Here is a 17374-nt window from a genome sequence, read left to right on the forward strand (position 1 = left end):
TTGGATGTATGTACAATGCCCCAAGCGACAAGAACTTCACATGACATGTGGCATTTTGCATGCTCAAATAACTGATAGCTGGAGGTTGTAACAAATTTTTGAAATGCGGGTGTTGATATCAGGATTTCGACATGCAAATCGACATTGTCAGCAAATTGATTCTGTAAGCTAACAATATAGGCATTGAAACGCCGTGCAACCTCAGCAGGTACGGAGACCTGCTGTGCTTTCAATTACGAATTAAGAGAAGAAAATTGCTTATTTTAAAGGTAAAAGGATTTTGGGAGCCGCTTTGTGTTCTGACACATGGCTGGCTGCCCTTTTGCAATGTTTTTTGTCTCCCATTATCTTTGCCAGTAAAAAAACTACCAAAACTGGTTTTAATTCTTGTTTTAATTGAGATGAGATATATACAGGTAACATCCGGTCGTAAGTCAAAATGGTCGTGGATGGATGGATAGATAGATAGATAGATAGATAGATAGATAGATAGATAGATAGATAGATAGATAGATAGATAGATAGATAGATAGATAGATAGATAGAAAACACACATGTATAAATATAGAAAACACGTGTATAAAGATATTAAATATGTAAAGTGTATTTAATGGCGAGCCAGTGGGATTTTAGATTAGCTGAAATACATTTGAGATTTTTGATTCACATCAGAGGTTGGAATATATACATAAGAAATACTTGTCCAGTGAGGGCTTTCTTTTTGTATCAGTTTATTTAGCATGATAATTAATAATGTGCCCGATGCAAAATTACCAGTGAGAACCGGATTGAAGGAATATTTGTTTCAAGAATGCTCTATGTTGCGGTCAGTTAGCGTTTTAATCTGTGATCGAAAAGTTCTATACACGGCGCCATGCTTGAGTCGCACTTAGGTTCCATCGATCACTTCTGGCCTTTGGAAATCACTTCATGTCAAAAAAGGGGAAAGACAGAATGAGAGTGGCTCATTGTTCACACAAGCTTTCCCCCATCAATCAAGCGTCAAAAATATCCTGTGGGTGGTTTCACGTCCACCGCATTTGAGGGGGGAAAAAGGCACTTTATTTATTTATCATTTTAACCAAGAAATGCAATGTATTAATTTCCTTCTTTTATTCAAGCATGACACTATCCATTTTCAAAACAAATTGTCCTCAATGTCGTCTTTTGATGGTTAACCGGAGTCTAAACCACAGGAGCCAAGGTGTTAATCCCACCGTGATATTTAATACTCTCTAAAAATACGCCTTTTTAAAAAGACAAAGGAAATATTATTTTGGGGGCTTGTTGTGCTGCGGTGATACTTAAAGTATATGTATATTTTTTTATTTTAGAGGACATTACTGTTTGTTACATTGCGAGCATGTTTGAGAAAGGACTCAGAAGGCAGGTGGGCTCTATTGTTGAGAGAAGCTTTTTATTGATGGCGCTGGTAGTTGACTTTGATTTACTGGCTTGGAGATTACGCCAGAGACTCAGCATCTTTCAGCAAACAGACGCAAACACACTACGTGGATGCCCTGTGATTTATAATGATGGATGATACTCGTGCAAACAATTTGTCCGGGGATATGACAGAAAGTCGCACGTGCTTTGATAGTTGATTTCTTGAGATGGTATCGCATGTGGGTGTTTGTTAAGGACGGCTTCATAATATTGGGATGATCATTTATTATATTTTTGGGAAATGGTATGTGCAAAAAATATATATAAATATATATATATATATATATATATATATATATATATATATATATATATATATATATATATATATATATATATATATATATATGTGTGTGTGTGTGTATGTCGTGCCGCGCCGTGCAGAGCCGTACTCTACGATGTACTGTATGTATGTACACTATGTATGCATGTACAGTATGCATGCAGAAAAAATATTTATTTAATTATTTATGTATATTTGCATGCATGTGTGTATGTGTTTATTTATTTATTTATAAAAAGTCATCAGACAGTTTTGCACAATTAATAACAATTTTGGATTGGATTGGATTTGCCTTTATTAGTCTCGCAGTGGAGAAATTTACATTTCACAGCAGCAAAGTGATGAGTGATGATGAGTGATCTTCATCTATATTCTATAAAAAATTGAAATATATTTACTTATGTTTAAAATATTGCAAATAACCTAAAAAAAACATCAAATAGGAGATTAGATTTAGTTACAAAAACTGTTCTAATCGCTTTCTGTGATCCTTGAGTAGAATTCTGTCAAATGGAGTAAAGAAGTGTGAGAATGGAAAAAAGGGCTGCCTCTCATGGGGAAAATGTTTCTTTAAAAGCGATATTATTCATTTTTAAAGGTCGGGATTCATTCCCGGTAAGGTCAATGCGAGAAAAAAAAAAAAGATGGCTCTGCTGTTACACAGTCGAAGCACATATCAATCAGCATGAGCGACAGACAGCAACGCTCGGACAATCTTCACAACTCATCTCAAGTGTTCCGCCGGCAGGTGATGACTCGTAATGGAAGAGGCCAGAAATTCAGTTCAAGGGTTTGCTAGCGACTATTCACACCGAAACATTTCAGAAAACCCTCCTGCTGAAATCTGTTAACCACCAGAAAGCATTTCCATTATCAAACCATTATGTTTGCTGGATTCTGTCAATCAAAGCATTTGGAGGATGCCATGATAGACATAAAGATGCAGCATCAAAGTGACTTTTTATTTATTTTTTGACACTTATATCTCATGGCACCCTCATCTTCTGCAATATTTTTAACGTCATTCTCTTACCCCAGCGTTGCTACTAAGTAGTTTTGCACCATTTTTTCCATCCACCCATGGGAGTTTCAAAATCTGTCTGAGGCAGCGGGAAACACTGGTTACTTTGCCTTAAGCCCTTTAGATCCTCTGCAGAGTAGTTTAAAAAAAGTTCTAAAATAGATTTTTATCTCGTAAAGCCAAGAGCTCAAAACCCTTTTTACCCAGAGGATGTATTATGCGATATTTATGGGATTCTCTTGCCCGTGCTGTTATATACTCTGAGGCATTTGGTATGGATGCAGCAAACGGTATGGGTAGATTAATCCCAGTTTTTATTTATCAATCAACAAAATCAGGTACAGTGATACCTTGGCTTATGAACTTAATTTGTTCCCAGACAGAGTGTGTAAGGCAAAAAGTGTGTATCCCAAAAAATAATTTCCCATAGGAAACCATTAAAATGAGAATAATCCATTCCCAGGTGCCCATAAAACATAATTTTCTGCTTTCTAATTTTCTAAGCCTGAAAACTAATCAAAATATACTTCTAATTCCGTGTACGAAAAAAGTCCGTATGCCAAGGTAAAATGTTCATAAATGTAACGTTCGTAAACCGAAAAGTTCATAAGCCAAGGGGTTCGTAAACCGAGGTATCACTGTATTTGAAATCTTTTTGATTAATCTCTATCCAACCAATTAAAAGAAGCACTTTTCACAAGACTTCCAAGATCTTTCCTGAAACTGCACCAAGCTCTTATCACATAGACAAGAGAACATCAATTCCAATTTCTCACCAGCAAACTGGGTCAAGTCAGCGTAAATAGCTCGGAAGATCAATAGCCCTTTTCAGAAAAAAAGCTCTTGCATGCCTATACGGATGACCTTTTTAAAACCATGACCTCAACTTGAGTCCGTTTGAAACACAGGAGTCCCACTGCCATGGCGTTTGTCAATTAAGACCAGAGACAAGAAAATGACAAGCCATTCAAGCGCGCATAGAAAGGGGATGAGATAGCATAGGTCAACAAAGTAGCTCTTTTCATACGTATGCTAAGGATCAGCATTAGGGAGTAAGATTGTGTATTGAGGCATTGCTTGACCTGACTTTGAATGTTCTAAAGAGGATCTGTGAGTCATGCTTTATCTGATCTCTCACCTCAGGCATGTTTGTACATGGGTGACACTCCCAGGAGCCAAACGTAAAAAACCCGACATTCCCGAATTAGTTCGGTTTTGTTTTTTTCTTGCTGATAAAGCGCCGACCAGACCTCTGGCAATGATTTTCCCCTTCCACAGTTTTAGTGCTTTGTTCCAGCTTCAGCTATTGTTAAAGCGCTATATGAATCTATATATATGTATTGCGTTGTATTTTGGACAGCCGCCCTCATTTCAAGATCATATGACTCCAGACCAATGTAACTTAGGAAATAACTTTTTTTTCTGATGAAAGAAGAGAATCTAAAGTTTCTTACTCTGCATTGAATGTTTATGTAGTCCTAAAACTCAATATTCTGTGGGTCCTAGAATCCAAGTGACAATGACAAAAACCTTGGCACTGTAGTGGACACATTTTTTTCACCTCTGGCAGTGAATGAGTTAAATACCGCTGCTCCGCATTTTTCACATCAGACTTCAAACAACAGTTTTGTGCAAATCCTCGCCGACCTGCCAGTCAATTCCGCGGCATTCTCACATTCACACACACATATGGGCAATTGAAATTCTTCAAACACCACGAGTGTTTCAGAATGCATAAGGAAGGCAGAGTACCCGCCAGAAAAACCCGCACAAATACAGGAATAACATGCAGATCCCACGCAGGAAGGCCTGTATGCAGATTTGATGCATTTTTAAATTATTCTACCAATTTGAATCCCTCAAGGGGAAATTCAACATCCAACACCCTCTTTCGGTAAATATTCCTAACAAAAACATTCATACATGCATCCATTTTTCATTGCGAGAGTTAGTAGAGAGTAACTAGAGCTTATTCCAGCTGCTTTTGGGCAGTAGACGGGGGACACCCTGAACTGGTTACCAGCCAATCGCAAAGCACACATAGACAAACATTCACCCTCATAGTCACATCTAAGGACAATTTAAAGTATTCGATCATCCTACCATGCATGTTTTTTGGAACGTGGAAGGAAACCAGAGTACCCGGAGAAAACCCACGCAGGCCCAGGGAGAACGTGCAAACTTCACACAGGCGGGATCGAACCCAGAACCTCTGCACTGTGAGATCGACATGCTAACTAGTTGCACAGCAAGCCGCCTCTAGAACATATACAGTACGTTGAAAATAAGAGAAGTGAAATAGAAAAAGGTGGACGACACCATTTTGTTTCCCAAATTTCAAATTCTGTAAATTATTCATTTATTTTCCCTATCTGGCATGAAAAAGTACTATTACCATTTTGAGAATTTACAAAGTAGAGTAATATATCACCGTTGTGCTCACTGCATGGAGGTCATCTTCCATACCCAAACCCCCCCCTGACACTGCCCCTCATTATATATGGATGGAGTTGCTATTGTTGCTGTGACAGCATTTTAATTGTGTTCTCAACCACCGTCTCCGTCAATTCTTATCATCCCGTTCGTATTAGCGTCACTTCTTCATGCTAATCACGGTCACTTGAGAGCGACCGTTCATCCTTTGTACGTATACGGAGCATGAAATAATTGAGCGAGCGCAAAAAAAAATGATTACTGTACTCTTAAAGCTGCAGTGAATATTAAACAATTGATATGAAGTCCAAATTATAAAGCAAAGCCGTTGGAAAAAAAAAACTCTCTTCCTGTTATTTCCCACGTCCGCTGGCCCTTTTGTTACTGTAATTATAATCCTATCAAGCGCCATTATGACTTAGAGACACTTTGCAATTGGCAGCCAGGGATCCGTCACCGTGTGGATTCATGTGTTTAACCCGCGATACTTTATCGAGGAGCTTTTATGGTCCACCGGTGAATTGAGCATTAAAAATGTTGTGAACTCTTGATACCCGCAATAAAAGCCATCAAAGGGAAACCCCATGCAGAGCCATAAAATACAAAAGTCCTAATCATTTTGAAAAGTGGACCGCTGGCTAATTATAATTGACCCAGATTTTTGTTTTCTATCTTGGACACTTTTGCCATTTATCATTGTGTCATTCAACAATGTCTACTGATACCATCCCCAAATCACCCCCAGCATTCATTTTTTTCTCCAGGTACTCCTTTCTTCTGTCTCACATTCCAAAATGTTCCACGTTAGATTGACTGCAGACTCTAAATACTCCACCGGTGTAAATGTGAGACCGTCCTGCCTTTGGCAGGTGACCGGTTCCAGGATGTACTGTGCCACTCGCTCAAAGCGAGATTGGATAAGATCAAGGTTACCCTTGACGCTAATGAGCACAATCGCTATAGGAAATGGATGCCTGTATCCTCTGTTTAAAAACGACATTACATTTCTCCGGTTTCCTCTCAAGGAAACATTGGTGACGGGCATCTAAAATTAGCATGAATGTTGTTTGTATGAGTGTTAATCCAGAATTTTGCCTTTGACGGCCCCCTCATAAAATACTCACACTGTATGTCATTGAACTCATTCACTGCCATTGACAAATTTATTCGGGATGTGGCGCGCCATTTCCGAATTTGTTCGGGTTTTGTTTTTTTCATACTTGGGTGGCAATAAAGCGCTGGCCAGACCTCTAGAAAGGTTTTTTTCTTTTCCACAAGGGGGCAGCATTGAATTTTTTTGCAAGTTAGCGCTTTGTTCCAGCTTCAGCTGTTGTTAAAGCGCTATATAAACCAATATGTATGTATTGCATTGTATTTTAGACAGCCGCCCCATTTCAAGGTCATATAACTCCAGACCCATATAATTTAGGAATTAACCATTTTTTTTTTTTTTGTTGAAAGAAGAGAGTCTAAGGTTTCTAGCGCTGTATTGAATGTTTATGTAGTCCTAAAAGTCTAGCAGTGATTGAGTTAAATAAAAGGAAACAAAAAATATGCCTACCTCACATGCTGCTGTTGTGGGTACGCAAGGAGGCCGTGTGCGTTAGCATGAAACTCTCGGTACACTGCTGGCTGCTCGCCGAGGGCGATCTGCGTGGCGAGCGTTGCACACGACCCCTCCTGTCAAAAAAACTTCCAGCTGACCAGGATCGGTTATATTTCCTCAAATATTCCTTATAGTTCTTGGTGAGAAGTGTGTATAGGAATGGGTTGATGCAACTGTTGGAGTACGTCAGACATGTCGTCAGGTAATTGATGTTGCGCTTGGCTGTGGAGGACAAGGGCAGTGTGGGATGGTACTGACCCAGGAGTTGCCAGATCCAAAAAGGCAAAAAACATGCCCAAAAAAGGAGCACAATGGTGAAAATCAGGTAGAGAACCTTGAAGGAAATAAGAAGGGAAAATATCAGTGATGGCAAAGGAATGACAGCAGCTTTTTTCTCTAGGAAACACAAGAAAAATAATTATTCTCCGTAATATAATAACGCAGGCTCAAATACTGTATTCTCAGTCTTTGTTCAATGTCCTTCAACCTGCATGCTCTCTTTTTGAGAAGAAAAAGTGCCAGATGGCACTTCTGGCAGTTATATAGTGTGAGCCAGAACCATTCAAATGGGCATTTGGACCATATGTTAAAAGAATTAATTAAATAATTGGCTGCCATTCACAAATTTATTCAGGAATTAAAAAGTGTGTAGTGGAGCGCCATTCCCAAATTTGTTGGGGTTTAGGTTTTTCTTGCGGGGTGGGTGCTGATAAAGTGTCTTTTTATTGATATAAACTGGCGACAACCTTTGCATACTCCCAGTGAACCATTATAGGAATAATATATTGTTTCACAATGCCACATTCTGATAAGGTAACACACACATAATGTAGTTGCTTCATGAGCGCTTATTTAGCTAATGTAGAAATTGAATATCTCTTTCAAAATATCACAACAATATGCAACAATGAGTCATGACTGGGGAAAAAACAGGGGCTGTCATTTTAATAAGTACACCGTGAATGTTTCCAGCATCTTTGCAATTTGTCCAATGCTGTTACAGTTTTGTTTTCCTATTTCTGGACTGTGATTATGAAACCGAATGCCTCACCATGACCACTCCAGACGGCTTCCTGCTACGTGCCATTTGTGGTCTTTTTGTGCGTTCTTATCACACGTGCGCTCAATGCCGCTCCGTTGACAGCGACGCCCAATTGCCAATGTGTTTGTGAAAGAGTCCAAGGCAAACGGATCATTTCAGATTGAGGGTTTGTCATGCGATGACGAAACGAGAAGGGTGTTTGTTGTAACTGTCAATGAATCACACTGCCCTTATAACAGGTGGGAAATGTTTTGAAAGAGGAAGAGATAGATCCACTGACCTTCAGATTCGGAAGCTTATTGGTCGTTTTGAAGGTCACCGTCTGTGAAACCCAGTAAGTCCGAGCAAGTTGGATATAGAGGTAGCCAATGATCAGTCCAGGGGCTACGATGCTCGTGCAAAAAAGGAAGGTAATGTAAATCTTATAGGACAGCAATGACAAGGTGGTAAGACACATAGCCTTGTTGCCCACCTTCATGAGCTGAATGCTCACGATCATCGGTAAGGTCAGGATCAGAGAAGCTCCCCAAACGAGCAGAGCGATGGCTTTTCGATATTTTTTGGACCGTTTCACCGTATCCAACGGTTTGAGCACTGCAAAATAACGCTCCGTGCTCATGATGGTCAATGTGAAGATACTTGCGTGCATGGTCAGAAAGTCCACGCTAATAAGAATCCGGCAGCCGACATCCCCAAAGTACCATCGCTTGAGGAAGTGAGTGCACACCACAAACGGGATGGTGAGCAGATAAAGAAGATCTGCCAACGCTAGGTTGATGATGTAAATGTACATTGACGCCGCGTTGCGCATGGAATGGCACATCACCACCAGGGTGTAGATGTTGCCTAAGACTCCCACAAGAAACATGATGGAGAGTATCGTGCCGATAGTGAATGTGGCAGCTGGATCCTCATGAGAACTTTGAGGGGGGTCGGTGGCATTGGTGGTCCTTTCCACCAGGACTCCGACGGGCTCCATGGACGCGGTGGTCATCTCCGTAGAAACTAGAAGTGAAATCAAAGGAGTCAATGAGACGATTTAACGTCTCATTTAGTCATTAAATACATTTGGGCTTCGATAGTAGAAGGTGATCAAAATCTTTGGACCCGCGTCTTGAAAAGGATCTTCGATTGGGTTTAAATCGGGCCAGTGAATATTCCGATGTTGTAAATCATCTCCATTTTTTTTTGCTTAAAAAGCAACTTTTCACAACAAATTGAAACACTGCATGTGTTTATCTCTTTTCTTTTCAGCCATTTTGTCATTATTTTGCAGAAATCTGTAGTGTGACATACCGCCTTGTACAAAAGCAATTATAGGGAAAGCATCCACTCTTGAGGCTTCTAAACTAGCTCCAAAAATAGCTTCGAGCTTGCACCTGGCTGTTTATAAACTGACACAGGGGTGTCAAAATCATTTGTTGCCGAGGGCCATACTGTAGCTACGGTTTCCGAATTTGGAGAAACCATTAGAATGTTTCATCTCCTTTACATATTACTTACAAAACGCACAACATATTAATGATTAACTAGTTTTCAAATCTGAAGCCAAGAATAAGGACTGTTATGGTGGTCTATATATGACAATTTGAAATTTGGGTTTGGACTATAGCAAACGTGGGCCGAATAAAATGATGTGGCTGGCCAGATTTGGCCCCCGGGCCTTGACTTTGACACCTATTCTCTGACAGCACGTGTTGTTCGGTTTAATTGTGGATTTATAATCCACCATTTGATTTGTATTGCAAAATATGTCCAAATGAATTATTATTCAAGATATTTGGGCGGTATCGTGACTGGACTGACAGCGATTTATTGGAGTCATTGAGGGTCATATGAAAATGTAGCCTTATCTCTCCGACAGTGCTGACTGCAGCGCCAAGATATTTTGTCTTTGCTAATTGCTCCAAAGTCTTCAAGACATTACTTAGAATGTGTAATCCTATTAAAAAAGCCCCACGGACTCATTTTACAAGTCATCCCCCACCCATCTGCCCTTTTGCAGCTGTAATTAAAATGCCATGCAATTCAGTACCTGCGTGATATATTTTTTTTGTTGCTCTTTGAAAGACGCCTTCAGCACGTCGCAGCGGTTCCACCAGCCATGCTTTTGTCTGACTTTTTCCGTCCAAACTTGGCACGTGTGTCCAAAATTTGATACTCCATAAAAGCAGCTTGTACAGGATGTCCGTCAGGCAAAACAAAAGGTTGAATGGGAAAAAAAATCCAGTTGGCTATGCAATCAAAATCCCCTAATCTCTTAATGGCAAGTCCAAGGTGTCTCAAAGTAAAAGGTGCTTATTTGGATCGATCACATAAGTTATTTTCCTTTGCGTCCATAAAGTTGCAACTATCAAAGGAGCAGGAAGCAAAAAAATAATAATCCAATTTTATATTTTCAAAACTAAGGACAGATCTTCAATGCACCAAAGGTGCTGGAGAAATGACGATCACGTTTAAGCTTCCACCCGAGTCAGAGAATCCCCCTTGGCGAACGCGTGTGTATGTGATTGTGAGTGTGTGCATGTGTGAGTGAGCACGGCTGAAGTCGAGAAGCAGCAAGGGAGGGAAGAGGGTGAGCGAGCGAGGCTCTCTTACCATTAAAAAAAAAAAGGGAGGCAGAAGACAGAGGTCTGGCAACGGTGTGGTATGTAGGAAATGCTCTCTCTCGACTAAGCATTGTGACCCGTGACCCACGCTGGCAGGGATAAAAACAAAATGCTACCACAATGAATTGGTTGCTGGCAAGGCATTCAAGACTCTTTTATTCAACAAGGCCATCAAGTCATACTTTCTATGAATGGACAATATTAGGGTGTTACTGAGCACGGCAATAATGCACTTCTGTGTTGTTTATGCTGCATAGAAGGTCTATCGACGGTACCTATCGACGGTAATTATCGATGGTATCTAACATCAGTACCTATCGACGGCCTCTAACGACGGTACCTATCGACGGTATCCATCGACGGTGCCTATCATTTATTTATTTATTTATGTATTTATGTATTTACTTATTTATTTTGCTATTTAGGTACTTAGTTATCTATTTATTTATGTATCTTTTATTTTATCTATTTAGTTATGTATTTATTTATTTTGCTATTTAGCTACTTAGTTATATCTATTTATTTATGTATCTTTTATTTTATCTATTTAGATATTTATTTATAGATCTTTTATTGATTTACTTGTTTATTTATCTGTTGAGTTATCTATTTATTTATGCATAGTTTAGTTAGTTGGTTGGTTGGTTGGTTAGTTAGTATTTGTGTATATTTTATGTGTATATTTTATTTATGTATCTTTTATTTTTTTATTTCTTTGTTTATTTATTTAGGTATTTAGTTATCTATTTATTTATGTATCATTTGTTTCTTTTTTATTTACTTAGCTCTTTGTTTAGCTATTTATGTATGTATCTTTTAGTTAGTTATCTATTTATGTAGCATTTATTTATTTATGTATTTGTTTGTTTGTTTGTTTGTTTGTTTGTTTGTTTGTTTAAAATAACAAAATAAATTGAGACAAATATCACCAAAGGCAAAGCAACAATTGAACCAAAGACTGAACCGGTCGAGCTGTGGTGGACTAGCTGAGGGGATGATGAGGATGACTTCATTAAGAATTGCGTGCAGTGCGCTGTCTGTTTGTGCATACGTAAATCCAGCCAAACCACAGCAAGCTAAGAACACTTGGCCCGTTTTTGTAATGGTGGTCAGAAAGAAAGTAAGTAGAAGAAGAAGAAAAAAAGGTGCTGTCTGGGAACATGGTGTCCCCTGGTACATTTGTGGTTTTAATGGAATATGTCCTACAGGAGCCCGACAACATGAGTGGTAAATACGTGTCTGGAGTACATTTGGCTGGCAAAAACGAGACAAACATCATCCTATCAGGTAGGTGTGGTGGTTTTTACCCTGTATTCACATTACAAGTAGTTGGTCCTCCAGAGAAAAACTAAACTACATAAAATATCATATGTATAGTATATAATACGATAATCATAAAATGATATCACAGGCCGGATCTGGCCTTTCAGCCTCAAGTTTGAATGTAATGTGTGGCTCCGGGCTAATGCGCAAGGCGGTTGCACTTGGTGTTCTTAATAAAATATGTTCTGTGATCACCCAGTAGACATCCAGCATCCAACTCATAATTTACTCATGGCGCGGCGCCAGTGTGGAAACAATTAATGGTACAGTACTTTGTGAGATGGTGGCATTTAAGAGTCAATGAAAGCTTTATGTTTACCGCCGTGGGCTTGGAACATAACTTTATATCAACCCTTAAAGAAGAAAAAAATCAAAACCAATTTAATAGACAATAACAATTTACAGCAGCCCAGTGCGAAATATGTCATCCTTATGTGATTGTCATTGTGGTGTCATTTGCTCTGTCTGAAAAGATATGAGATCATTCACTTCCAATTCACGAATGTATTCGGGAATTGAAAATATGACGTAGAGCGCCATTCCGGATTTGCTCTCGTTTTGTTTTTTCATGCTTGGGTGCCGATAATGCGCTGGTCATGTCCTCTGACAATGTTTTTTTTCTTTTCCACAAAGGGTAGCATTTCATTTTTTTTCCCATGTTAGCGCTTTGTTGCAACTTCAGCTGTTGTTAAAGCTCTATATAAACCAATATATATGTATTGCATTGCATTTTGGACAGCCACCCTCATTTCAAACTCATATAACTCCAAAACCATATAATTTAGGAATTAACTCCTTGTTGGTTATGAAAGAAGATAGTCTAACATTTCTAACGCTGCATTGAATGTTAATGTAGTCCTAAAACGCCATATTTTGTGGGTCCTGGAATTTGATTGACAATGACAAAAACCCTGGCACTGGAGTGGCCACATCTATTGCACGTCTGGCAGTGAATAAATGAAACGTGCGGGATTAAACCAGATTAGATATTCGGGGCCATTTTGATTATTGTAAGGATCCCAATATGCAAATCGAAATGAGTTTATTCCTCTGAGTGGGCATTTTTCCGTTGACTTCATCCGATGAGCGTTTTTATGCGGGTGTGTCCAGGAGATTTTCTATATCTCCCCGCATATACTATATATATATATATGTGTGAAACCCACATATACTATATCTCATGTCTCGCCTCCCTGCTGACAAATTCCAATGTTACTTTTAACCGTCAGTTGAAACAGAAGTTCATTTAGAACAAGGGTAAAAATAATTCTCCATGAGTCATGCCATTATTTATGATGACACGTTCTAAAACGGGCACCTTTGACTTCATAGGGCCTGCAGCAATATGACAAATGAGTTCTTTCCAAAAAAAATATTAAAAAACAATGAACTAATCAACGATCTGATGTTATGCTGGCTCTCTCTTTGGCGTGTTATTTTTAGAATTTTGTAAATAATTCGTGATCAACAAGTAACGATACCAGGTATTGAGATCAAGACGATATCAGCCTTCTATTGTGAAAGAGGACGATACCGGCCATTGATACTAAAAGCAAATCTAATCTAAAGTTAGCATTTCCTAAAATAGACGGCATATTCCACTGAACTTTCCGACCTTGATTCACCGCGGCCATGCTTAATAATTTTATTGCGCTAAGGGGGCGCAAGCATGCGGCCAATTCAAAGCTTGGTAATCGCGATTTGAGGCTCTCACTACACATCGCGTTCAGCTTCTATTGCCTCAAAACTCAAAGGCGCTCATGGTCCCGAACGAGTGAGGCGATGTACGATGATATGCGAGGCGCTCGCACGGATGGAATGAATCAAAGAGGCTGTTTCGACAAGGCAATTTCATCCACATTAATAGTCAGGAGAATTGAAGTCCTCAGCCAAGTCTTTCAATCTTCAGTTTCCAACCGCCGCCGTCTTCAGAACATGCGGCGAGTTAATTGAATGTAAGATTGCCATGCAGATGGTTTTTTCAACGCACTTTCCGTCAGGTTATAATTTACTACGTGAATGGGAAGGGAAATTACATGAAGACGGAAATAGACTCAGTGCTTATTATTTGACTTTAGAGTACAATGAATCTCTTCAGATGATCAAGCATTTGACAGTAAATGACTTTTAGACCTTAACAATGCCGAATGATGCAAGTGTACTTTTCTATTGATAGCAGTACATGTTTTTTTTTGCATCAAGATGACAATAACTCCCCCAACTTTGATTCAATAACAGATGTCCTCAAAATTGATCTGTCCGAGCTCCATTGTAATAATAATAATACATTTCATTTCTAAGTGCCTTTCAAAACTCTCAAGGTCACTTTACAATCACAGGATCAGTCTTTCAGCGGCAACCACATGCGCCGCAACATTCAATGCAGCGTAACTCCAATAGTTAGAAAGCTAGCAAGCTAATAGATAACCAGCTAGACAGTTAGATAAGTAGCTAGATAGCCATATAGCCAATACATAGCTAGCTAGCCAGATAGCTAATATATAGCAAATGAATAGCAAATAGTTAGCCAGCTAGGTAGCTAGCTATTATCATTCACTGCCAGACATGTGCAAAAATGTGTCCACTCCAGTGCCAGGGTTTTTGTCATTGTCACGTGAATTCCAGGACCCACAGAATATTGAATTTTGGGACTACATAAACATTCAATACAGCGTTAGAAACCTGCGACTGTCTTCTTTCATCAGTAAAATATGAGTTAATTCCTAAATGATATGGGTCTGGAGTTATATGAGTGTGAAATGTGGGTGGCTGTCCAAAATACAATTCAATAAATACATGTTTATATAACGCTTGAACAACAGCTGAAGCTGGAAAAAGTGCTAGCATAAAAAGGGGAAATGCTGCCCCATTGTGGAAAAGGAAAAAAAAACATTGTCAGAGGCCATGGCCGGCGCTTTATTGGCACCCAAGCATAAAAAAAAACAAAAATTAAGGAATGGAGCTCTATATCTCATATTTTCAATTCCCGAATAAATTCCTGAATGCAAATGAGTTGATATGACTTAATATACCTGGGAACTGCTTTAATTAGCAAAACAAAAAGGCTTCTATTTAAAAAATAAATAAATGGGCTCTGGAAGCAGATATCACTGGATTGTGAGTTTACAGCGTAAATGGTGCAACTCCGCCAGCTGCAGAGAATCATTTGTAAGCATTATCAGCTTTCTCTTCATATTATGCTTCAGTGAATCATGTCCTATTGATGATTAAAGAAGGGGATATCCGAGTCACCTTCCCTGCTGGATAATTCCGCCATTTCACTGTGTTGTTGTTGCTACAGGCTGCTTATTTGAAATTCACTACAGTAGGTGGAACACTTGTCAGCCTTCAAATTACGAATGAAAAAAAAAAGAAATAGGATTACCATTTGCCCAAAAAGTAGACACCAAATAAATTCATACCGCTCTGCGATTAAGAAAACACTTTTTAGATGCATCAAATTAGATTCTAATTGGCTGTAGTTTTTTTTTTTAATCTATAGCGCTTTAACAACAGCTGAAGCTGGGACAAAGAGCTAACGTGGAAAAAAAGAGAAATGCTGTCATCTTGTGGAAAAGAAAAAAAACATAGTCAGAGGTCTGTCCAGCGCTTTATCGGCACACAAGTATGAAAAAAAATTGGGAATGGTGCTCTATGTCATATGTTTAATTCCCAAAAAGAATTGCGAATGGCAGTGAATGAGTTAAAGATATACAGGTAGCATCGATTTATGACGGAGTTCCGTTCCGACCAACCGGTTGTAAGTCAAAATGGTCGTAAGTCGAAAATACTGTGCATTCAAAATGTTGAATAGAGACTCTGAGGCGAAATGACTCGCAAACTCTGATGCCATCACTTGGTCGATTGCTGTATGAGTGTGAGATGCTGGCTGGCCAAAATTGTCGTACGCGTTGCGGTGCCAAGCGTCGAATTAAAATTTAAAAAATAGGGTCCGGCGGTCGTGGTCGTAAGTACGGGTGGTCGTAAGTCGAGCCGCTCGCAAGTCAGATGTTACCGGTACTTTGTTTTGCTGCCCTCTATATTATTGAAGGGAGCCACGTCGACGACACGTGACTCAAAGCCCAGAACGTAAGAAAGAAACTTGCTCTGGAAAAAAAAATGTATGTTTTCTTTATCCTTTCGGTTTTATGACCGTGCGTCAATTTCTTCAAAATGTGCAGATTTTCCAACAGTTAAAGGCTCCAAAAAAAAGTCAACAGCATCATAAACCGGTCATTACGGCTCAAATGCTCATTGGAATGTTCCAATGGAGGTACATTTAAAGCGAACTATAAATTCAAAGACATTATGTCATAAAATGTGCCACAGTGATGCCAAAATATTAAAAAGTACTTTAAAAAATGATTATATTGAGGGTGTGACGGGACAAGAAACACTTTAATCCCTTCTCGTTTTACTTTGCGCGTCTTTCTAGAGTCATTACGTTACTTCAAGTCTTTGTTTTTTTTGGTCATTTAATTGTTTTGATGTTTACTTCTTTCAGGAAAAATCCAAATGTTTTTTTTTTGGGGGGGGGGATCTCAAGCTGTGCCGCCAGATGGAAGCGCAGCTGCGAAAGACAGCGGAGAAGTTGACAAGACTCGATTGGAAACACCGGCGTCAAACCAGACAGGCGAGACATTTTGAAGCACTTTGCACAGTCGAGCGTCGGTTGAAGCAGCGTTTATCGGCTAATTAACGCACAGCGTGTAGCGCCGCGCGCAAAATCTAGCAGGCTGTTCCTTCTTCAAGTCAACTGAAACGTTCTTTGTGGCATTTCAAAAAACATGTTGTCCCCCTTGAAATTCAAGAAAGTAGCAATTTGGGACTCCCAAAGCATTTTTTTTTGGCTGTCTTTGCCAACCAGTTGCCGTTGATCTCATTTCACTCATCACTTTGATCCGTAATCCTTTCGCGCAACTGCCCGCAGCTTTTTAAAATGGCCAACGCACACGCTCGCCATTTGTCAGGGTGGTCCTTGAGAAATCAGAGGGGTACAGTCAATCCTCAAAAGCCATCACACCCCCCCCCCCCCCCTTAGTAAATAAGTCTCTCAAGTCTCACAAATGATACTTTCGCGTATTTCCTGTTACTTTAACCCGCGCAGCATCTTAGAGAGGATTTTTGCTTTTCATTAACTCATTCACAAATTTATTTGGGAGTTGGACATATGACGTAGACGTTATTATTATTATTATTATTATTATTATTATTATTATTATTACATTTCCTCGGTCGTGTGATTATCCATGTTTGTATAATGCAACTACAATTTTTTTTTTTGGACGACACTGTGTACACGTAGCTATTTATACTGTATTCGCTATCTGGCTGGCTAGCTGTTAGCTGGCTGGCTAGCTTGCTATCTGTGAGTTATTCCGCGCTGAGTGAACGCTGGCACGTGTGGCTGCCGCTGTTTATCCACAGAAACAACGTATCCTGAGACTGTAAAGTGACCTTGAGAGTTTTGAAAGGCACTTATAAATGAAATGTGTTATTAATATTATTATGATAAACCAATATTGCATTGTATTTTGGACAACCACCCTCATTTCAAGCTCATATAACTCCAGACCCATATCATTTAGGAATTAACCATTTCTTCTGATGA

The 17374-nt window shown here is 39.3% G+C and overlaps 1 protein-coding gene and 1 long non-coding RNA gene across 7 annotated transcripts in view; one reads left to right on the top strand and one right to left on the bottom strand.

Annotated features, from left to right (window-relative positions):
* The window catches only part of LOC148887277 (uncharacterized), a 45275-nt gene that overhangs the window by 22721 nt on the left and 5180 nt on the right, over positions 1-17374 (top strand). For 2 of the 5 annotated variants that reach the window (XR_016117701.1, XR_016117703.1), the window contains exons 7-8: positions 11649-11727; positions 16268-16396. The exons of 1 other annotated variant lie outside the window; for it this stretch is intronic. This is a non-coding gene — a long non-coding RNA (uncharacterized LOC148887277). The remainder of the gene's footprint in view (positions 1-11648; positions 11728-16267; positions 16397-17374) is intronic. 2 more of the 5 variants (XR_016117700.1, XR_016117702.1) reach the window with 1 other exon arrangement.
* uts2r1 (urotensin 2 receptor 1) overlaps positions 1-17374 on the bottom strand; it is a 28076-nt gene that overhangs the window by 7545 nt on the left and 3157 nt on the right. The window contains exons 1-3 of one of the 2 annotated variants that reach the window (XM_089016157.1): positions 9867-10673; positions 8112-8836; positions 6745-7123 (exon numbers count right to left, since the gene is read on the bottom strand). In XM_089016157.1, coding sequence (XP_088872283.1) covers positions 6746-7123; positions 8112-8825 — 1092 coding nt within the window. In that variant the 5' untranslated portion in view covers positions 8826-8836; positions 9867-10673 and the 3' untranslated portion in view covers position 6745. Of the gene's footprint in view, positions 1-6744; positions 7124-8111; positions 8837-9866; positions 10674-17374 lie in introns of those variants that run through there. The other variant, XM_089016158.1, reaches the window with a different exon arrangement.

This window comes from Hippocampus bargibanti, linkage group LG15 (assembly GCF_051943395.1).
Source record: "Hippocampus bargibanti isolate YZ-2025 linkage group LG15, ASM5194339v1, whole genome shotgun sequence".
Classification (NCBI taxonomy): domain Eukaryota; kingdom Metazoa; phylum Chordata; class Actinopteri; order Syngnathiformes; family Syngnathidae; genus Hippocampus; species Hippocampus bargibanti.